This window comes from Equus asinus, chromosome 4, assembly GCF_041296235.1.
Source record: "Equus asinus isolate D_3611 breed Donkey chromosome 4, EquAss-T2T_v2, whole genome shotgun sequence".
NCBI classification, from domain to species: Eukaryota; Metazoa; Chordata; class Mammalia; order Perissodactyla; family Equidae; genus Equus; species Equus asinus.
Window position 1 is genome coordinate 69,450,725 of NC_091793.1, and position 23,308 is coordinate 69,474,032.

The 23,308-nt window shown below is 48.9% G+C and overlaps 1 protein-coding gene and 1 long non-coding RNA gene across 3 annotated transcripts; one reads left to right on the forward strand and one right to left on the reverse strand.

The window, feature by feature from the left end:
- Positions 1–1,695: 1,695 nt before the first annotated feature.
- Positions 1,696–5,108, reverse strand: LOC139045092 (uncharacterized). The gene is made up of 3 exons (XR_011502760.1): positions 4,973–5,108; positions 3,450–3,548; positions 1,696–2,083 (listed from the first exon to the last, which is right to left on the reverse strand). It is a non-coding gene; the product is annotated as an uncharacterized lncRNA (long non-coding RNA).
- LOC123285334 (5-hydroxytryptamine receptor 5B-like) lies at positions 4,997–22,940 on the forward strand. Of its 2 annotated transcripts, XM_070507470.1 has the most exons (4): positions 4,997–5,614; positions 16,741–16,857; positions 19,949–20,033; positions 20,875–22,940. In XM_070507470.1, the coding sequence occupies exons 1-3, from the start codon at positions 4,997–4,999 to the stop codon at positions 20,018–20,020; spliced, it is 807 nt and encodes a 268-aa protein (XP_070363571.1). In that variant the 3' UTR covers positions 20,021–20,033; positions 20,875–22,940. The 2 variants fall into 2 exon arrangements, with proteins under 2 accessions (XP_070363571.1, XP_070363570.1); XM_070507469.1 differs by lacking the exon at positions 20,875–22,940 and having other exon boundaries at positions 16,741–19,950.
- Positions 22,941–23,308: the final 368 nt, after the last annotated feature.

Genomic DNA, 23,308 nt, shown 5'->3' on the forward strand with positions numbered 1-23,308 from the left:
TCAATCTATTCGTAAACTTCAATAACAGAAATAAAGGGCAAGAAAGCAACTTATGATTACAGGGTAAATTAAGGACATTGATGGAGATAAGGTCAATGTGTCCTACTATATGAAAGAAAAAGTTATTCAACAAAATGTAATAGAATAAATGCAAGGAGAGAAATGACAAAGGAAAAACCGTGACAACACCATGGATGAAAATCTGCTAATTACATTGAAATTGATCAATATTCATAAGTTCAGCACTCAGCCTCCTGCATAAGGTAGTTAAAAGAGCAGGAACAGCTTCCACACAAGGATATATAGATAATAAACCACCATGAGGAAAAATGCAGGTTTTTAGCTATTGAAGAAATGCAAATCAAAACAGGTAAAATATATCATTATATACCAATTAAACATTTTTCTTCTAATGATAACAAATTGATTTTGGCAAAGCTGTCCGTCTCTCTCTTGTTTCTCCAAAGCCAGGGCCAAGAGAACAGTGAATCCATTAAAACTCTCTGAGATACAATTTGGAAATATGTAAAAAGAACAATCACACTGTCTCTACATTTTAACTTACTTACTAACTTTGGGAGAAAATATACCAAGGAAATAATCTCAAAAGGGCAAAAGAATTCTGCTAATACTTTAAAAATCAGCAAACCAAATGCCTGTCAAGCACTGCACAGGGTCTGGAATTTTCCCTCCTTGTGAGCTAACAAGTTGCCCTGTAACTGTTTCACAGATGCTCTCAGGAGACATGAGACTCATGGGTCAGAGACAAAACACTTTATTTCCCTGGGCAGAAGCTGTAGCTTGAGCTCTCTGTTCATTTGTTCTGGCTTTCCATATTTCCCAAGTCCCACGGGGGAGACAGAAAGGGCCCGTGATGGACGCCTGCACAGAGAGTGGGCTGTGTTACAAGAAAGGGACACTGAGCTCGGACGATTCACCACTTTCATAGTAAGTAGATGCAAGTTGCCCTTTGCCCAGGGAGAGAGGTACCTCATCTGTCAAGGTCACTCTGTGCAAACACAACTCTGAGCTACGGCTGGGTAATGAGCAGTCAGGACCTGGTGTTCTTGGCCTGTCCCATGTGAAGGTGCAGGGGTGCTCAGGGCCCATGGATCACCTCTCCCGACAATGCCTCATTGATTCATTCAACAAATCCATGCAAATTTATTGAGTCACCTTCTGTGAGCCTGGCACAGAATGAGATGCTCAGGACACAGCAGTGAATAAACTCCCTGCCTATGAAGAGCTTACATTTTAGTGGGGAAGGCAGATAGCAAAAAGGAACTAAATAAATAACGTGCTGTCCCCTCTGTGAGGTGTTGTGAAGACAAATAAAACAGAGTAGTGGGACAGAGAACACCTTTAGATAGAGTGACAGATTGTAGATCTGATGGTCAGGGAAGGCCTGAGATGGTGACACTGGAGCAGAGACCAGAATGAAGTAAGTGAACGAGCCATGCCTATCTGAGGGAACAGCATCCCAGACAGATGGAACAGCTTACACCGAAGCCCTGAGAATGGAATGTGCTTGTCATGTTCAAGGATCTGGGAGGCCAGGTGGGCTGGAGTGTGGTGAACAGGGGGAGAGTGGTCTGAGACGAGGGTAGAGAAGCTCAAGACTTGTAATTGAGACAATACAGATTTCTAAACTGTCAATTTTTTTTTAAAGATTTTTTTATTTTTTCCTTTTTCTCCTCAAAGCCCCCCGTACATATTTGTATATTCTTCGTTGTGGGTCCTTCTAGTTGTGGCATGTGGGACGCTGCCTCAGCGTGGTCTGATGAGCAGTGCCATGTCCATGCCCAGGATTCGAACCAACGAAACACTGGGCCGCCTGCAGCGGAGCGGGCAAACTTAACCACTCGGCCACGGGGCCAGCCCCTCTAAACTGTCAATTTTTATAGAAAACAATTTATATAAAAGAGTTAAATGAAAACAATCAGACTGAGCCTGCAGACCAGCATATGGAGGGTAGCTCGGCATCGGCATCGTGGGCAGAGAGGAGACAGGGTCAGGAGAGCGGAGTGCAGCTGCCAGTCACAAGGCAAGTCAACAGCTCTCCCTGTTTCTTCATCGGCAAGTGCTAATGATGAGTAAAAAGGGTAAGAGCAAGGGGAACAAAATGTGTGAATGGGTTTTCTTGTTACAGACATTTGAGGAATTAAAACTGTAAAACACAATCTATATCAAAAGATCATAAGAGAACTGAATGTAAGGTTTAAACTGAAAGTTAAAAATAGTAGCAATTGTCATCAATTACTGAACACTTACCCCTGTGCTACTGGCTTTATTTAACTATAGTTTTATAATAATCTCCTCACAGGTATAATTGATACCGACTCTCATATCAGTTTCCCCACATTAAACCCAGCATATATGAGGTTAAAACCAGAGCACTCTTTCCCTGCTTACTCCCTGTCTTCCTGGCTCCAGAATCCAATATGCTCCCTGGAGACAGACACCGGCAAGGACAAGCACCTGGATCATCTCCTCCTCGCAGAGATACAGGCTGGTGGGAAAGCTGCTGACCAGCAGGTTCACGGGCCCCCTCCTCTCTGCAAGTAGTCTCAAGGCCAAAGACAGGCTGGTGGGAAAGCTCCGACCAGCAAGGCCATATGCTCCCCCTCCCCTACCTAAAACCCCCAATAAAAACCCTTCCTTTTAGTTTTTTGGGGAGTCTGGGATTTCAGCATTAGCTGCCCTCTCTCCTTGCTCAGCGCTGTGCAAAAATAAAATTCCTACTTTCTTCCACCACACCCGGTGTCAGAGATTGGCTTGCTGCGAAACGGGTGAGTGAACTCACTTCGGGTTCGATATCATAATTATCTTCATTTTTAAAATAAGGAAACTGAGTCTCAGAAAGCCTAAGTTGCTCAAAATCTCTCACCTAATAAATGGTACAATATAAAAAGTGCAACTATGAAGAGAATATACAGCAACATGAAAAGTGTTAAGAGAAATCTGCAAAATGAAAAATTGATTTCCAGCATGAAAAATGCACGTGGCTGGGAGCTAAGACAGGAGCATCAAAGCACGTCAGGCACCCAACCAGAATAACGTGAATGCTTCTGCATCTGGGAATCCTTTGCTCTTGTTATAAGGCTTGTCCAATAAAATGGGGAGAAAATTACTGTGAAACTATTTCAAAGCCTAGTCACCATTTCCTTCTAAAGGATTGTCTTCATCATGTCAATTTTCTCAAAAAAATCGAAAATGCAGCTCTTTCCAAGATCAACTCCAAACCCTGCTCCTTGGCATGTACACCCTGCGCGCTCAGCTCCTGCCACCTCAACCCAGCCATGCACGCCCCTGCCAGGTCCAACCCTCCATGCATCTCGTCCAATAATTAAATTCCTTCCCTGCATTTCAGTCAGCGGAAGGTCTTCTCTGACTACAACCTCCTCCATCTCTGTGACCCCTGAACAGCCCACACCGCCCAAACACTTCACCTTTACATCTGTAGGTATTTTCATTTTGACTTCTTTGCCTGTCACTTCTCATGGCCCCTGAGTGGGATATCAAGTCTGTGTGTGTGAGCAAGCACCGTCCTGAGGAAAGGAGAGTAAAGGAGAAGGACATTCTTGGCGCATCCCTTCCTTCAGGGCCCGTTCCCCAAGACTGCCCCAGGTGCGGCGGGGGGGGGGGGGGGGGGGGGAACGAGTCAAGGGAAGAAAACCCTTGCACCTGCTCCAGCCCAGGGGGCCTTTCCAGAAAGTCTTCTCTGGGAGCTGGCTCTGGCTCTCCTGAGCACCTGCTCAGCCTGAGCTCTTTCCAGAGTGTTAGGAACCCAGGACGTGACCGCAGGTCGTGCTGCGGTGACAGGAGGAGGGGCAATCTGGGCTCTGCGTCCTTTATGCTTCTGGTCCAGTCCCAGGCGCAGCCGCAATGCAGCTTTCAGTTGATTTAACTGTGATCCAACTGCTTTTTAAAAGTGCAAAAGTGCACTTGGGGGGCCAAGTGCAGGGTTAGGAGAATGTCCCCTTTCTAGTTGGTTTCTACCTTTGCCCAAGGGTCAACCTAAAGTGACTCCAGTCCAACCCTGGGTGTGAAGAACCAGGAGACAGAGACTATAGTCAGGAATATCAGCAACAGCAAGGCGGGGTGGGGCGAGCACGGGTGTGCTGCGGGCTGGGATGTGATGGGGCAGGGTTAGGGATGGCAGGGCGAGGAGGTTGTAATCCTTCCCTCTTCCAGGCCTCTGCCAAACTCTTAGGCGCCGCGTTCCTTCCGCCTGGCGCCACACAGTGAGCTGAAGGCCCATGAAGCCCTGGGGGCAGAAGGGCTGCGAGTGGAGCGGCGCGATGGAGCAGGCTTTAGGGGCGTCCTGTTTCCCTACCCAATACTGGAGTCTCCTAATTCAGGTAGGAGTATGCAGGATCAAGATGTGGGGAAACAAGAAACCCTCTGTCCGGGAGGGGGCGGGCCTAACCGTGCCACCAGGCCCATCGGAGAGATCCAGACGGAGTTCCCACGCGATTTGAACCTTCGCCGAGACCACCGCAGTTGGTGGTCCTCTCCGAGAGCACGGCGGAGGCGGGGAAGAGGCCCGACCGCGCGAAGGGCGGGCTGCCATCCGCAGGTTCTCCAGACCACCACCGCCCACCCCGCCGCCGGGCTGGAGGTGGGAGGGGGGCAGCTCTCCAAGCCCGGCCCTGCGCGGACTCTGGGCTGCGCTCTCGGATTCCCAGCCCCATGACAGCCGGTTGCTCTGGGGATGGCGAGGAGAGGTGGGTGGCACCGGCGCGCCGAGCGGAGCTGGACTCCTGAGGGGTCCCACTCTGTTTTTCTCCACTGGAAAAAATGTCCACGAAGGCGCCAGGCAGAGGCGCCAAAGGGGAACTAAGGCCCAAGGGAGGACCAGGGTAGGGCGACCTGAACCCCTCTAAGCCCTCCCCGGGCACGCAGTGCCCCCTCCCACGAGGCCACCCACCCCGTCCTTGCCGAGCCCCGGGGCTGCGCGTGCGGTCCCTACCTGGGAGCCGGCGCGCCGCGAGCCATGGAAGCAGCGAACCTCTCGGCGGCCGCCACTGGCGTCGCCCTTCCCTCGGGACCCGAGGCCTCTAACAGCAGCCCAAGCCCCGGCGCGGTCGTCAGGTCGACCCCAGGCGGCGCCGCCCTGCCCGGCCGAGAGCCGCCCTTCTCAGTCTTCACGGTGCTGGTGGTGACGCTGCTGGTGCTGCTGATCGCGGCCACTTTCCTGTGGAACCTGCTGGTTCTGGTCACCATCCTGCGCGTCCGCGCCTTCCATCGTGTGCCACATAACTTGGTGGCCTCGATGGCCGTGTCAGACGTGCTAGTGTCAGCGCTAGTGATGCCACTGAGCCTGGTGAGCGAGCTGTCGGCTGGACGACGTTGGTGGCTGGGCAGGAGCCTGTGCCACGTGTGGATCTCCTTCGACGTGCTGTGCTGCACCGCCAGCATCTGGAACGTGGCGGCCGTCGCCCTGGACCGCTACTGGACCATCACGCGGCGCCTGCAGTACCCGCTGCGCACCCGCCGCCGCGCCTCCGCGCTCATGATCGCGCTCACCTGGGCGCTCTCGGCGCTCATCGCCCTCGCGCCGCTGCTGTTTGGCTGGGGTGAGGCGTACGACGCTCAGCTCCAGCGCTGCCAGGTGAGCCAGGAACCCTCCTAGGTCGTCTTCTCCACCTGTGGCGCCTTCTACCTGCCTCTTGGCTTGGTGCTATTTGTCTACTGGAAGATCTACAAGGCGGCGAAGTTTCGCTTCGGCCGCCACCGCAGGGCTGTGCTGCCATTGCCGGCCACCGTGCAGGTGAGGGGCGGGCGGCGGAATGGGGGCTTGGGGAAGGGGCTCTGTGGTGGAGGACAAAGCTTGGAGGAGGGGAGAGTTGGCGGCAGAAGCTGGCACACTGGGGGCACGCGCGAGAAGGTTGGCCGCCAGCGCAGCTGGAGCGCACGGGGAGTTTGCCATCTGCTCTCCCGAGGCGCCCACGGAGTGGCTCGTCACCTGCACTTGGCGCAGCACGCAAAGGGCTCGCCACGTGGGTGCCTCGTTCGCCGGGGGAAGGGGTTTCGCCACTAACACGCTAGTGCTGGAGCTGGAGCTGGACCCGCTCAACCACCGGGCTGAAGGGGGCGTGCAGGGGCAGCGTTTGTGGGCAGCCTTGAGGGCACGTCCGATCAGCTGCGCCCTCTGTTGATTTTCCCCTGGAGCGATTGTGCCCGTGTAACTCCTGCCACCGCCAGCTTCCTGGTCCCCGCCAGACCAAGAGAGACAGCGGTAGGCTGGGAATTCTTCCTGCAGATGAGGAAATTCCTGTGAGCATCCACCCCTTATTTTCAGTCTCCACCGCACCCTAGTCCGTCCTCTGCACTCCAAAGACTATATGCCCCAACTCGACGCGCCAGCTCCCTGCCAAGGGGGGAGGTGAGGATAAAAAGTTATCCAGCGTCCCTTTCCTTTCACTGTCCCAACCTCACTGCCCTCCTCTAGGGACTTTGGAACGAGCTAGAACCCTTCAAATCCCAGCTCGGGACATCGGGCCAGCTGCTTAGTCTCTGTGAGCAAGTTAATTCCTGGTTCAAGGAGCTCTTGGTGAGGATCCCCCCGATGAAGAATCTGAAGCATCTAGCACAGTGCCTGGCACACAGGGGTGGCAGAGCTGGCACGAGTTAGGAGGGCAACATTGCCTGGCAGTCTACAGTGGGCTGGAAGATAACCCTGGAAATGAATGCAATGGAGGACCTGCACTGGGCAGAACTTCTCTGAAGGTGTTTAGAATCAGAGCTTTCTGCCTTTTGGCCAGGCCCTAATAGATGTCAGCTGCCTCCTCAGCCTGGAAGCCCCAAACTTTCCATGGGGAGTGGGTGTCTCACGCTTGCCCTCCTAGAGAATAACAGGACTTATTGCCCGCTTCCAAATACCATGGGGAGCATGAGCAGGGAAGGAAAGAGACAGGATTTTTTGTTGTTAGTTTGCTTTAATTTTGGAAAGTTAACACAGATACTTAGCCTACTCAGATATATGTGTTTTAAAAAGCAGGCTTTTCCCCCTTCATTAAATGGCAGAGGAATTTTGTAGCATAAAATCGGAATGTCAAGACTATAACTGGAAAGTGTTGGCAGGGGAGAGATTTCTCCAGAATTAATGTACTCTGCAAGGGCCTTTGGAAATGCCTGGGGTGATGATAGTTCTGTCAGATTGCCGGGGTGGGCTGCCTTTAATAGCTGCATCACTCCAATGTGGCCCCCGAGAAATTATGCTGAAGGGGGTGCCAGAAAGGCTCACCAAGCCTGAGCTTAGTGTTCATTTCTGACAGGCCCCATTCAGGCAGTGATACAAAGAAGATGTGACTGGACGGGAGCCTGGCCAATCCGGGGTGGCCGCTGGTGGGGAGAAAGAGCTCTGGGAGGCGGGGGCAAAGTTGTGATCCAGCCACTCGTTGGCAGTGGGACCTGGGGCAAGCCCCTTCTCCACTTTGGGCTGCAAGTTCTCTTCTCTAAGACACAGTATTGGTCTAAACCATGGCTGAGTCTGGAATCATATGATGCTGAGATTGCAGACAAGATGGTGTTCGAGAGCATCCTGCTTCTTGGGCTCCAGCAAGCCCTCACTCGAACTCCTGGTAATGTTGCTGAGTCAGCCTTTGCAAGCTTTCTCGCCACAAGACACCCAAACAAAAATTTAAAACAACAGGCCAGGAATGCTCTCTCTCTCTACATTGCCCCTACCTGCTTTTTTCTGCACTCTAGAGGAAATGAGTGGAGATGAATTTAGATCCTGCAAAGTGTTGGTACTGCTCTCTGCGGGTGACAGAAGCACTTATGAAGTCTGAAGGCCTCTGGTGATGAGGCTGTCTGCATCCTTCATCTTTTTTAGAATTCTGTGCCCAGGTTCCAACGCTCAAATATTACCAGAAAGGAATCTGCAACAGTTCCTGGACAGCGATTAATTCTTTGGGGCAAAATGTAATTTTTGAAAGTGGAGAAGGAAATAAATGTTTAATGAGTGAGTTCCCTTCCAGGCACTGTTCTGGTGCTCTACATTCCTCCTCTCATCTAATCCTCGTGATCCAGCCAAGCTGCCATTGCCCTCTTGGTCAGGATAAACGAAGATATGCTCAGTGAAATATAACCCCCAAACTAACAGTTTCTGTCACTCTCACTCCAAGTTTAGTGTGGGTCTGACAGCCCTCCTGCACAGCTCTCCTTCAGGTGGGAATTCATGGATGGGGCCACTTGTCATCTTTCAGCTATGCTGTCTTGAACATATGGCTTCCCAGGTTGCCGTGGGAGGAGAAGAGATATATGGAGATACAGCAGCTTTTAACTGGCTTACCCTGAAGTAAACACATGTCACTTCTGTTCACAGTCCATTGGCCAGCCACTGGCTGCGAAATCTAGGGAGTGTGTCACTGTTCTTTCCCTTACTTTGTCATTACTCCATGCTGTCTCCAGCAACTTGACTTCTGAGCACTTTCCCACTGCTCACAGGCATCTCCACCTTCACAGGAATGAGGCAGTCATATCCCAGGCAAGGTGGGTTGTGGGGAGCAGGCTCTCCAAACTAGGCATGTGAACGCTCCTTTCCAGAATAGCTGAACACAGGTGAGCCAGAGACACTGCCAGCTGCTCGCAGGAGACAGGGCTCATTCCTACCCTGCCTTCCTTTGCTTCAACCTCACAGAGTGAGCACCACATATACAATATATACAGAATATTCTGTATACTCTGCTTCCCCCCAAAGCACATGCCCGGTTATGATTATTTTCTACAACCCTGAGCCCTTTATTGGTTAGAAGAGGAAAAAAGCAAAGCCAATAGAGATTATTGACTTGGCTTTTAAAATGTGACATCAATTTCTTTTCTTTGTCAAGCCACCCCTGATTGCCTAGTGGTTAGAGTTTGGTGCACTCTGCTTCGGCGGCCCAGGTTTGGTTCCCGGGTGCAGAACCACATCACTCATCTGTCAGTAGCCATGCTGTGGCAGCGGCTCACATAGAAGAAGTAGAAGGACTTACAACCAGAACATATAACTATGTCCTGGGGCTTTGGGGAGGAAAAAAAAGAGAGGAAGATTGGCAACAGATGTTAGCTTAGGGCAAATCTTTCCCAGCCAAAAGAAAATTTGGAAAAGACAAAAGAAAATTGTTTTTTTCTTGTCAATTGTCTGTTTGATTGCTGTGCACAAGTTGATACCAGGGCCTGTGTATTCCTTAGGCACAGTAGGCACGTTACCAAGAACCACAAGACTTTTAGGGGCCCATGGAAATGGTTTAATTTCTTTTAAAATTAGAGGAGAAATGAATATAATAGTAATGAGTTTAGAATCATGAACCCAGCCTCCATTATATTAGTCTTCATAATAATATGGTCATAAGACATAATTTTTCACATGTTTTAAAGGAGGAAGGGGCCCACAGAGTGAAGATGCCTGGGGCTCATGAACGTCCTAAAGCGCGGTTGGCACCCTTCCCTCATTCACCCCGTCGGTAACCGTGTGGGGGGCAGTGCACACAGCGGCTAAGAGCGTGGGATGCGGAAATAAGGAGACCTGGATTTCAATGCTTTTTGTGCCACTTACTAGCACTTTAGCCAAGTGACTTAATCTAAGTCTGCGTTTCCCTGCAGGTAAAATGGATATGTTGCCATCTGCCTCAGAGTATCCTTGTGAAGAGTGAGTGAGAGAATAGTAGATGTGGAGTGTCTAAAACAGTAAACCACAAGTGAGAGGTCCTGTAGTATTTTATTATTTTTTAAAATTCCTCTTTTCTTCCTCTTACTGCTGTTACCCTCATAGCTGGATTATTTATTGCTTGTGTAACAAATTACCCCAAAGTTTAGTGGCTTGAAAGAACAAACCTGTTTTAACTCACAGTTTCTGTGCGTCAGGCATTGGGAGCCGCTTAGCTGGGTGGTTCTGGCCTAAGGTCTCTTGTGGTTGTGGCCAAGATGTTGGATGGGGCAGCACTTATTCAAAGGCTGGACTGGGGCTGGAGCCTCCGCTTCCAGGACAGCTCACTCTCGTGGCTCTTAACGGGAGGTCTCCACAGGCTGCTTGAGTGTCATCACAACATGGCGGCTGGCCTCCCCTGATCTAAGGGAGTGAAGTAAGGAGGAAAGTGCAGTGCCTTCTATGCTCTCGTCTCAGAAGTTCCATCTGACTATGTTCCCTGTATTCTAGTCATTAGAAGTGAGTCACTAACTGCAGCCCACACTTAAGGGACGGGGAATGCTCCGTCTTTGGGAGAAGTGTCAAGAAACCTGTGGACATTTTTTAAACCACCTGCTAAGACACGCAGATGGTGTTCAACATTACCTCATTGACTTTCACTGACCTGTATATCAGGCAATGTGGTAGCCTCTGAGGTTTCAAAGAATGGGCAAGCAAGGTATCTGCTCACAAGGGATTAATTTTAGTAGACCACAATTATAGAATTATAAATGCAACAAAGTCTTATAGGCGCTCTGCTAGAAGTCTGTCCAGAGAACAATGGTCCTGAAGGACTGACTATGTATGGGGAAGCAATTTGTCAACTGTAAAGGGCAAAATAAATGTGTTGAGCTGTAGGGTTTGTGACAACTTGGATCTGAGTTTTAGTTCCTGTTAGGTACAAACTATTTGGCTCTCTAAGCCAATCCTCTCTATTAACATTAACAAGTTTGTATGTTGTAAGCATACAGGACGTAAGCCCTGAGCGACCTGAAATCTGTGCAGAGCCCTTTATGCTGTTGTCACTTGTCCAGTGTTCAGTAGTCATGTGGACCCCACCAAAGACTAAGCAGCTGGTGGGCTTGTGGAGGGAACTGCACGTGGGCCCTGGGTTCAGTCAGAGCTCAGTTATGGGAAGAAGGCGGTAGAAAATCACCACCCTTGCTCTCATTCCATCTATTAAAAGAACTGTGGGCGCAAACACATTCCCATGCCAGACGGCAAGGTTACTTTAATTTCAGAAAAGTAAATTTTGTGAATCAAATTGTATCAGTGGTAATGAAACATCTGGCTTATGGTTTGATTCTTTTAAGATTGGCACCTAATTGAGAGTTTCTGGAAGCACTTGGGCACACCGAGGAGCGTTTCCTCTACACCTTCAGAAATACCCCGGCCTTCCCCTCTCTGTGAACTTCTGTCTTCTTCTCCTTACATCATCCTGTTCCTTCTGCCTCTTTATCTCCACTCGCATTTCTCTTTTCTCTCTGAGTGGACTGTTGGGAAGAGTGGAAGGGGAGAATGAGAAACGCAGAGGGATGGGGACAAGTATGGGGCAGGGACTGTGTGTTTTCACGAAGGACCTTGCAGTAGGCTACTTCTTAAATCGGGGTAATTCTTGGAGAAGATTGAGCTTCTCAGTGGAAGAATGAGATCCAAACTCCATAGTTCTTAACCTTTTGGCAGGTCACAGAATTCCGTGAAAATCAAAGGAAAAACTTGCTGCCCACACAGATGTGTAGGCGCCTGCTCGCTCAGTTTGCACGGGGCACTCCCTGAGGCTCCTTTCTTGCCCTCGGGCTCTCCTGAGGGAGGGAACCCACAGTGCAGAGTCACCAGGGCTCTCTGAGGCAGGAAGTGGTCACAGGGGAGGCAGGGCCCCCCAGGGTTAGATCAGAGCACTGAGGCTGCACAATGCATGTGCAAAAGGCGAAACCTCCCCTCTCTCTGTTACACCCTCCCATGCGCCAGGAATCTCTGGTCTGGGAGCCCAGGGACCTCAGGACTCAACCTCCTGCCTCAGCAGAGGACCTTCCACTGGCAACCGCTCACAAAGGGGGATGACTTTCAATCAGATGATATTAGAGCTGAAAACACAAATGCAGCCTGACTTTAACACACTCGATTACATTTTCCCCGTCTCACCATTAACTCCAGGGAGTCCTTAGCCATTCCAGGGTTACTAACTCCCCACAAAAATCCATGTTTCCAAATGTCAGAACGATAGCAATGGTACCTTATGTTATGACCATACTCCAAGGCTTAGCAAAACTATACTCCGTGGAGTGTATAATTACACTGAAAGGAAAGTTAATTTTCTTCAAGCCTAGCACTGATCTGCTTCTATTTTTTACAAGAAAACTTCCTTGGTTTATTTTCTTAGTTTCTTTTGCGCAAGACAAGCAGCTGAGAAAATTTCCTATTCTAGTTTGTCAGACAAGCTAGACAGCTTCTGTTTACTTTCAGGGGCTATTTTGGTTAGTTATCTCTTTAAAGTGCCTTCGAGAAATGCAACTTGGAGCTTGTTCTCTCAGGAAACCTTGGGCAGAGAGAATGGAGGCACAGTGGTCCAAGTCCTGACCTGCGCAGCTCTGGTTAGGAACAGGGAATTCCAGTTATAATCAAGATTGCCTTCAAACCCGACTGGAAACGTCACTATGTCCTCCCCCCCTCAGATGTAGGGCTTCACTAGCCACAAGGATTAGCATGGTTGCCCCAACACCCGCTTTGTAAGGATTCTCGCCCCACTGGATGCCTGACTCGCGTGGCCACAGTGCAAACTGGTAGGTTCCCAAGTGATTAGGAACCATCTTCTTTCTGCCTTCCTTTTCTATTTCTCATTAGGATGTTTATCTGACAATATGAGAGGATTACAAATGTTTGTGGGCTCCTTCTGTGGCAGCTGGAACTTTTTTATTAGAAGAGAGGGAAAGGACAAGGGGACATGAAGCTGACATTTATGAGGTCCTACTATGTACTACTGTCTCATTGTAGTCCTCATAGTAAGCCTACAATATAGACGAGGTTTTTCATGGTTAGAGTTCTAGAAATGGGGGCTCAGATTGGAATCCTATCTAATCACTATGTTGCTCTGAGCCTTGGATTCCTCCTTCCTTCCTTCCTGGTTGCTGCTATAATTGAGTAAGATAGTGTGTGGAACCACCTAGCCAAGTGCTGGACAGCTGTCACGAACTGTGAAGGTCTGTTTGCAAGCTGAAAGGTCAGCCTGCCAGTGTACTGGATGCTCCAAGAAGACTCGAGACTCCTGGATCAGAGTCAAAGACTTTATTACTCATGGCACACAGGCAGCATGAGCTTCATGTCTGCACTGGTTCCCCTTTCCCTCAAAGTCCCATGGGAGTGACACAGAGTGGCCCAGATGGATTTGCGTCACAGTAGAGAAACTCCCAGATTAGGGAACTCAAGTCTGTATTGACCAATGTTGGACAATAAATAAACCTGCCCTCGGCTCTTAGGAAACCTGAATCTTTTCTAATGGGTTGCAAGCAAACTGCCCTCTTTCCCGCTGGGAGATACTCTCTCTATCTTCCCAGGCGGTTTGCTACACAAACATCCTTGACAAGCTGTCCAAATCCAGGGCTGTCAGTGCCTTTGCTAGCAAAATGTGCAGCAACGCAAGAGGCTTGCAAGAGAATTGTCTCCCCAAACATCTATTTATTCAATAGATATTTACTGAGTTTTTACTATATATTCTATGTTACATTAGGTCCCGGGGATTCTGCAGTGGGCAGGACCCTCATGGTCCCTGCCCTCCTGGAGTGTTGGTCATGACACAACATTCTGAATGATGATTTGGAATCCATGCCCTGACATCAGAGTGCTTATCGGAATAGTGGGACAGAATATTTGAAATTGGGACTTGATGGGAAATTCCAGTACATAGTCCCTACACACACAGTAGGTAGCTAATAAATGTCTGAGTGTATATTGGCCGGCAGATTTGGTTCTTAATTAATTTTAGATGGAAAAGCCTCAGAATCTATGGAGATATTTAGGTAAACTCATTTTTAGATCACGTCTCAGTTTGGCAGAAAGAAACCATACAGGTCTGGAACTAGACAGACTGGGCAGGCACCTTGGTTCTGCTTTTCCCTGCTGGCATGGCCTTGGCCATGGCATTGGATGTTTCCAAATTTCTTTGTATTCAGAGCACCTTTCCCTTCATGGCAGGACCAAGAAGTGCCAGTTGCTATGTGTTGTGTGCATTCAACAGCCCGCATTCTTGCCTTCCAATGAGCAGATTCTAACTCAGGGTGAGAGGCCTCTTAACCCTGAAGGGTCTGTTTTCAGACAGGTGTGCAGAGGGAAGTCAGCGTGAAGAGGCTGAGGAGAGAGAAACCAAAGAGGAAGATGGAAGAGCTCAGGGATAGCCCCAGGGCTGGTTGCTAGAGGCCCTAGAAGTTGCCCAGGAAGCCACACATGTCCATTTTGAAAGCATCCCAAGCATAAATATGATCCTTAAAATAGATTCTGTGGAACCTGTTCAGATCAGTCACTTTGACTCAAGGAGCAGAATAACAGGCAGGGGTTAAGAGTATGGTCTCCAGTAGAAAATACCCAAGTTCGACTTCCAGCTCTAACAATAAGCAAGTGTGTGACCTTGGATGAGGTACTTAGCCTCTCAGAGTGTTTTCTCAACTGTAAAATGGTGATGATAACAATGCCTCAAAGGTATGGTGTGAGGGTGGCAAGGGCATCCATTACCAGCGTTTAGCATAATCTCTGTTCCATAGTAGCTTCTCCAGAGTTGCTCTTCTTGCTGCCTTTTGGTTTTCTACTGGATGTCACATTTCAAATGAAAGAAGCCGAACCAGTCAGTCTCCTAGCAAACCAGGATCATCCCTGATTGGCATTTTTTTGAGGCTGTTCCTGGAAAGGTTCCATTGTCTTCCAGCGTCACTGAGCATAGCATGTAGCAGGCACGGGTGAAATTTGTGAACACAGGCTTTTAGCAGACAGACACCGTGGTGGAGCAAAGGGGGACTCTGCTAAATGCTGCAGCGGGGGAGGCCGGGGTGTTTTAAAGCTGTTTAATCAGTGGCCTTGGGTTTTCTGTTTCTCCTCCCCCAGGATCTCTTTGAACTGAAGTTACCCCATTTCTTTACTTCTAGAGCTCAACCAGGATTTGGAATTTGCCTTCCACAGTGGAGGGACTCAAGAGCCTGGGAGGTCATTTAGGTCCACAGAGAAATGGCTGGAACAGTGCCCATCAATGAGCTGAGTGGGAGGAAAACAAATCTCCCTCCACTTCCTCTCATGCTCTGATCCCATTTTTCTCTCCCAGCAATAGACGGCTAAACATTCACGGGGTGACTTCAGGATGCCATGTTTTATCACTCAGACTTCCTCTGGTGACTTGATGATGGTCTGCTGTGAGGGAATTGGTCAGTATCGTCTCTTCTAAAGGGGAAAGGTGACATGCCACTTCTGCCCACCTGTGGGAGGACTGGAAAACCTTGGAACGGCTTGTGAAAGAGGGGCTCTCGCTGGCCCCCAGAGGGTGCGTGTTTGCCAAGCCAGGCCTTTATAAGGGCGGGGTGGGGGGGGAGGGAAATGCTGTTTGTTCTCTTGCTGGAATCACTTGCCTTTTCATTCTGTCTCTCCAAGCGGCAGGAGAGAGGATGTGGGTATATACTCGCAAAGGAAAGGAATCTTCTCTGTCCACATCTCCATGGTCTGTTTTCAGGCTGATTGATTTTCCAAAAAAATAGAGGCAGGGGTGGTGAGGGGAAGTAGCAGAGGACACAGAATCTGAAGGCAGCGCTGAATGAGGTGTCCTGGGCTTGCGTAAGTCAGGCCACCTGAGAACTCCTCCACCCACTGAGCTCTGGCCGTCTGACCCAAGGGAGAGAAGACAAGGGAAGGTGCTGTGGACACTGTAAAGTGCCCCTCGGTTGTGTGGCTGTCCCAACTGCTACTTTCTGTTGTGTCTGGGAGGAAAACTAGACACACGCCTTGCCTGGGAGCCTCTTGCCTCTGTGTTTTCTCTGGCATCTGTGGCCAGCCTGACAGCATTCCCGGAAGGAAGGAGAATGCACATGTGGACGTTGTGTTGCAAGGGTCAAGCAGGAATTTGGCAGCTGTTTCCTGGGAATCTACAGGTGCCAGATGCTGCTGCTAGGAGCTAGTGTACCAGGAAGACGCAGTCCCGGGCCTCGTTCAGCTGGGACCAGAGAGGAGCCAGCTCTCATGCCCACATCACACAAACTGCTACAGAAGAGGAGAAGATGGCACCAAACAGGGCAAGTACTTGAGTTTAGAGGGTCAGGAAGGCCACTCTGAGAGGCTTGGTGGCCTTTAAGCTGAGATGCGAGAGGTAAATAGGTGCTAACCAAAGGATGGGGATAAGAGTAGAGAGTGTGCCAGAGGCTCCCTCAATGGTAACCAATTACGACCACAAAGGCATTGACGGTTAGTTTTTTTAAAGCTAGGCAATACAGATTATCCAATAATTTAAGCTGAATCCATTTAGCACAGTAATTGTATAAGTTCTTGCAATAGTAATGTTTAAAGGCTGCTTCTCCAGCTGCAAACTTTGTGAGAGGCAGGCCTGGGTCTGTTTTATTCAGGGTCCTGGTCCCAGCACCAAGTCCACTCTATGCCTATATAATGGGCGAGTCCAGGTGCCAGGGGTTGTGCGGGCACCCACCACACATTCCCAATTCACCTCCCCGATGGCCTCATGGCAGGGGGACAGGACTTTGGTCACCCAGCTTCACAGATTGGAAAGCTTGGCCAGCAAGGCTGGGACTCAAGCTTGGGTCTTATGCCAAGGTCCCTGCCCTTGAGGCTGCCTCCCTCCCACTTTATATCATATTATTGGACATGGTGGGGACCACCACTCTCACTCCCTGCAGGACCTTGAGAACTCATTTTAACCTACAGTTTCAGGAACTTTTTCACCTAATATTGTTTGATGGATCATGGTATAGGCACATCTTGAAAGAGGCTGGAGGGGAGGTGTTGGCCAAGACTGGAGTAGCCCCATGTTGCTTTTCTGATCCACTGTTAGGTTTTACTTTTTAATTCTCTGTTTCCTTTGTTCCAAGGTGAAGGAGGCACCTCACGAGGCTGAGATGGTGTTCAAGGCGCGTCGCCCGACACTGACCTTTCAGGAAAGTGGAGACTCGTGGCGGGAGCGGAAGGAGAAGCGGGCGGCCATGATGGTGGGCATCCTCATGGGCGTGTTTGTGCTGTGCTGGAGCCCCTTCTTCCTCACAGAGCTCATCAGCCCCCTCTGCACCTGCAGCCTGCCCCCCATCTGGAAAAGCATCTCCCTGTGGCTGGGCTACTCCAATTCTTTCTTCAACCCCCTGATTTACACAGCATTTAACAAGAACTACAGCAACGCCTTCAAGAGCCTCTTCACCAAGCGGAGATGAACACAAAGCTTGGGAAGACTGTGGGTAGAGTTGTGCGGAGGGAACTTGTGTTTCTCCCCCTCACCAGTGATGCGCGAGCCTTCCCCCCACATCTGAGAATTAATGAGATCTGAGAGCCATACCACTGGGCCTGGACTGTAGGTGCAGCAATGCCAAAGGCTCTTCAGAAAGACAGCAAATGTGGGGCAAGCACGCAGATATGCCCTCTTCCTACATGAGTGGCATACATTGCTAATCAATCTTGGCACATTTCCCTACTGAGCAGGAAGTCTGCCTCAGAATCCTTTTCAGATAGCACGTCAGGCAGTTGCTGCTAATTGGTTAGAACTGACACAAGAGGATCAATGCCTTTCCTTTATCTAATACCATATTCCTCAGAGAGGGTCTCAGCACAGGGCCCAGTGGCCTGTTTTGTGTTCCACCCAGGAGATGGTGTCCTTTGTGAAACAGCCCCCACCTCCCAACCCTTTATCCACCCATTCACCACATCTCCCCCAGTCTCCAACACAATGTGTCCTGATTTGGGAAATGAGGATCATCGGAGCTTTTGCTTTTTAAAAAAGTATCCAGTGCAAACCCTATCTACTGAATCAGACTTTCAAAGAAGACATCTGGTAATTTATACATTATTAAGTTCTCTAGAGAATTTTTTTTTTTAATCAGTGAGAGACACTGCTGGATGTTCAGGCTGCTCTTTAGAACAATTAAATTGGCATTTCTTGGGGCTGAGACCCAGACGGCAGGGCTTTTTAAAGTTCCCCAGGTGATTCCACCGTGCAGCCAGCCTCGAGACGCCCTGGCGAGGGCTCGTCTGTGCTTCTGTACAAGGGAGAGCAGCTGTGAGAAATTTCCCCAGGACTTCACCATCCTGACTTGTATGTGTAATAAAAATGCTTTTGAAGTATTCATTTCTAGGCTCAGAATCAGTCATCTGTATGACTGATCACACACACATATGCATATACACACACACGTGTCTATCATTGAGATGGGGACAATGCTTGTTGTGGAACTAAAACACAAACACACACAAAACTCCCCCAAAACTGCCACAGTGAATCTTGGGCTTCCTGACAATGTGAAATGTGGCCCGGATGTGTAGGGATCCAGGGGCCTGGATGAGGGGGATACCTGGACTGAGTCATCTTGGCCACAGTCTGCCTAATTTTGGACTGGCTGCCTACTGATTCGGCTTTTCATTTCCACAACAGTCCACTCGGCCATTGGCTCCCTTGATGTCTGAGGTGTACAGACATGCTTTGAGCACACACTATAGAGCACCTGCCCTTTGGGGGTTATCAGAGAAGATAGGTCCCTGGTGCCTTTTCCAAAATCTTTGGGACCAGATGGTTTTGGGATTTAGAACTCTTCTTTTTTTAAGTTTTAGAAAGGCGATATGGTACATGGTCCATAGATTAGATAACATCCCCAGCTGGGTCTGGGCCAGTAGCCTCTCATCAAACACATGGATATTTCTGCAATAAAATGAGGAAAGGACTAAAAATAGCCTCACACTCAGTCAGATCAGATTTTGTCATCAAATGAGTTAGGAACAACCTGTATTTGCTGAACTTTTGTGTTTTTGCAATTGAGGATCTGTGTCACCTCAAACTACCCACGGTCCCAGCTCTGCGTGCTTTCAGCCCTGTTGAGAAGGAGCTGGAGTCTGGGAAGAGCATGTGGTCCAGCTATTCCTTTGCTGCTGGAGGTTGGGACACCACAAACGTGCTTGGTGTGGACCCCAGGACAGCCTTCTTGGAGTCATACTTTGGAACTTTATTTTTCTCTATCATTGGAAGATTCTTCAAGCAACAATCTTGTGAAACCTATCAATGCATTTCACATAAAGAAGTCAAGTCATCAGGGGCTGGCCCGGTGGCCGAGTGGTGAAGTTCATACACTCCGCTTAGGTGGCCCAGGGTTTCACCGGTTTGTATCCTGGGTGCGGACACAGCACCGCTCATCAGGCCATGCTGAGGTGGCGTCCCACATGCCACAACAAGAAGGACCTACAACTAGAATATACGACTATGTACTGGGGGGCTTTGGGGAGAAGAAGGAAAAAAAAGATTGGCAACAGATGTTAGCTCAGGTGCCAATCTTTAAAAAAAAATGTAAAGTCATCAGATGAAGGCATGTTTTCTTAAGATAATGAGGACTTATAAGTGGCTCTGTTTCCATTTTCACTTTGATCCGGAGGAAGTACAGAACCACTTTTCTGACTTAACTTTGGAATCTATGTAGGAACTGGTCACCTACTTATTTGTTTTTAATGTTTCTAGCCAGTCTGTAATTCCAATTCTTATTTAGGTTTTCCTTATCCTAGTGTTTTATGTTCTATTTATATTTCACTGTCATATTCTGTGTATTTCCTACAAGCCACCTCAGATCCTCTGAATTAAGGCAGGGGAGAAAGGACTAGGAGATGACTGACAAGCTGGAGGGGGTGGAGGTTCTCAGGTTGTGTCATTCCTCATGATTGCATTTTAAGGGCTAGAGCTCAAGCCTGGGGCTACTGGGCATTTTCCCTCTTGGCTGAAAGACACTAGGTGGTGTTAATGATCTTCCTCCCTGGCCCTCTCTTCATAAAACACACAACCAGGAATCAATTTTAAGAGTATTATTTATTGAGGACCCACCATGTGCAGCTGTTGTACTAGGTTTTATATACAAACGCTCATTTAATCCTACAAGATCGGTATTGTCCTCATTTAACCATATTCCAAGAGGGTAAGCAGCTTGCCTGTGGTCACAGTGAGTCCATGCAGAAAAGGTGTCTGGACTCAAGTCTGCCTGGATTCAGACATGGGAGAGGGGAAGGGAACCCAACAGAAATCTGACTGGACTCATTTCAGTGTTCGCTTGCATTTTGCAGCACGAGAGACGCGCACCTGGAGTAGCGGATCCGCTTGCATTGTTCCAGTTGGATTCCAGGCAGGAGCCTTAGAGGAAGAGTCTAGGTATGGTTGGGGGTCGCCTATGGGATCTTTGGTTACTCTCACTATTGGATGGGATGCCTTGTCATTGTGTTCATCTGGCTTGGGCTTTGACTTAATGTAGGATCCTATGGAAGCATCCCAGGCAGAAGGAATCATTTACATTGAGTCCTTCTTTTATTTTTATTTATTTATTTATTTTTATTAATGTTATGGATTACAAGCTTGTGAAATTTCAGTTGTACATTTTTGTTAGTCATGTTGTGGGTACACCACTTCCCCCTCCGTGCCCTCCCCCCACCCCCCCTTTTCCCTGGTAACCACCGTTGAGTCCTTCTTTTAAAAGGAAGTTGTTTGCTTGCTAATTTGGTGGCAACTCCCATTGGACCTTTTAGACTTGAACCTTTTGCTCAGTTCGTGAGGCCTTCCCTGACCACTCACTATAATTAAAAAATGCTCAATTTCTGAAACGGATCAGTTGATGATTGACTTTATGTAAGGATGCACTTGCAATTCTTTTTAATATGGAGTATCAGAAATAGAAGCCTACTGACAAAATATCTGATTTACAATGAACATTCCAGGAATAAGCATAATGTGTCTGTTCTGCCTCAAATCTCCTTGTCTGTAGAACATGGCTAAGATGGAGCTGGAAGGCTATAAGAGGAATTAATCTCTTCCCTGTCGGGATTTATTTGATTAAGGTAGCACTAAATTGTCCTCATGTCAGAATCCAATTCCACAAAGTTCCAGGCCTGTGGGATGGATGTGGGTAGCCTAATAGTTTTATTTTATAAGTTGAGTCATGTATAATGTAAAGCATGCTACGTTTCTCCCCTTTAACATGGTCTCCGTGTTTCTTTAGGCATATCTGAAGAGAATGTGGATTCTGATCATGATTGCTGTCCTCTGTGAGCATCTATTCCACATGTCCCCAGAAGCCTGCTCTCTGGCCCCTGATCTGGTCCCTCCACACTAATGCTGGGTGGTATAGAGGTGTCTTTCAAACTCCAGGTCACAACCTACCATGGAATCACTTTGGTGGTGGTTTGTCAGCTGTGTTCTCAATAACTGTGCACAATTACTACAAAATCTCAGTGGTGTAGACCAATGAGCCTTTGTTTCTTGCTGAAACATCTGTGAGTTGCCTGGGATTGCACTGATCTGGGCTGGGCTCTCCTGGGCTCGGCTTCCCTCTGCAGCTCTGCTCCTGTGTCCCGCATCCTCCTCAGGCCAGCAGGGTTTGTCCTTTTCAAGACAGATGTATAAGAGGGCAAGCCCAACCACACAAGCACATTTTCAAACTTTTGCTCATATCAAGTCTGCTAACAAGCCATAGACCAAGCAACAGCCCAGATTCAAGGGCTGGGGAAGTACATCCCACCTGCCAGGACGCCATGACAAAGGTGTGTGCTCTGGGGGGATGAAAAATGGAAACCAATAATTCAATGCTCAGCATTTTTACAAAGTACTTAAGCAGAACAGGAAAAAAAATCAGAGTGTAGTATAGAAAGGGTAAACATTGTCTCGTGAAACTTGTTCCAGGTCTGTTTTCATCTGGATTATTAGTGGTCTCTTTACTGGGCTCCCTGCTTCTGCCCTCGCCTCCCCTGCAGGCTGCAGTCAGCACGGCCCCCAGAGGGATCCCTATTGAAACCTTCTTGAAGCCTTGCAATGGTTTCCCACACAGGTGCCTTCGTGTTCCTCAGTCACCTGCCGGGCACCCTCCTACCTCAAGGCCCGACACCGGCTACTCCCTCTGGCCGGAATTCTCCCACAGGTATCTCGGGGACCCCCTCCCTCACTACGCATGAGGACTTTTGTCATCGTTTATTTGTTTATATTTATGTAATGCTAAGAACACAGATATCCTAAAGAAGAAACAGTAACAGAGTTTTTTCTATACAGGATTTTGATTATAAAACACCAGTAATTTAAAGCTCTAAAACAGAAAAGCACATCAATCTAGAAAACTGTAAAACCTAGTTTCTCTCTTACCTGAATTAATCCGAGAACACCTAAACATTCTCTTTGAGATATCAACATTAAAATCATGCAAAGAAACTTTACCCATAGTGTTTAAACCATAAAACCAACACCTGGGTTGTACATGACAAAGCCTATAAAGTGATGCACAGTGAATAGAACTGGAAGAAAGTCAGGGTGACCGAGAGTCAGGGGCAAGAAGGCAGTCAGGGACAGGAGCCATGTGTGGAGCAGGGCGCCCCGCCATGTCTGCTGCCAGCCCCGATGACCCCAGAGGCTCTGCACGCCGAGCAGCCCCCGGACAGCAGGGATGAAGCCTGAATCTCTAAGAGCCGGCAAGCTGACGCTCTAGACAAATGTCCACAATTAAAACCGAGGTAGTTCTCAGTGAAGAATGTAAAGTAGGAGGCCCTAACTCTTCATGATAAAACCGCGGCCGCCACCTCCTCACAAGACACTCCGGATCCCTCGTCCTGGTTTCATCAGCAGGTGGAAGCACGTGCCATCTGGTTTCCCTCTTTACCTGGCGTGTTTCCCCACTGAGTGTGGCCGAAGGAGGGCTGGGCCTTTGTCTGCTTTGTTCACTGCTGTGTTCCCAGGGCCTGAGCCGCAGGAGAAGCTCAAATATTTGTTGGTTGAATGAATTAATGAATAGGGATTTATTTTTCTCGTGGAACAAGAAATACAGAGGCCAGTGGTCCCCAGGTTGGTTCAGATGCCCGTCATGCCTTCAGGGAGCCAGGCTCTTTCCGTCTTTTCACTCTGCCAAGCTCAGTGTGTTGGGAGGTTTCCTCACAGTCTCAAAATGGCTAAGGCTGCTCCCACCATGTCGTTCTTTCTTCCCCAACAACTTGCAAAAACAGCAGCTCTCCTCACGCATCTTGAGCTGATCATCAGCAGGAAAGTCTCCTCTCTTCTGGCCCGAGCTGAGTTAAACACACGTGTGTAAACCAATTTGTGGCAAGCAGAAACGGATTCCTGTGACTGTTTTAGAACAGCTGTCATGAGTCCTCACCTGGGCCGGACACATTCCACCCCAGAGGGGGATAAAATCAGAGCTCTGCTGGTAAGCAAAGAGGGCTGGGCACAGGATCGCCGGCGGTAGGTTTCCACGCAGGACAGGCACGGCTCCTGGAGAGTGCTAAGAGCGCCCCCCGGACCATGGTGCAGGGGACCATCGCCATCTTTTTCACCCCAAAAGCCAGAGGAACAGGGGTTGTGCTGTGATTCTCCAAGATGGAGGCCACCCTGCCACAGCCCTCGTCTGTTCCCAGGGCGCAGCCACTGCACAGTCCGTCTCCCCATCCCCCCAC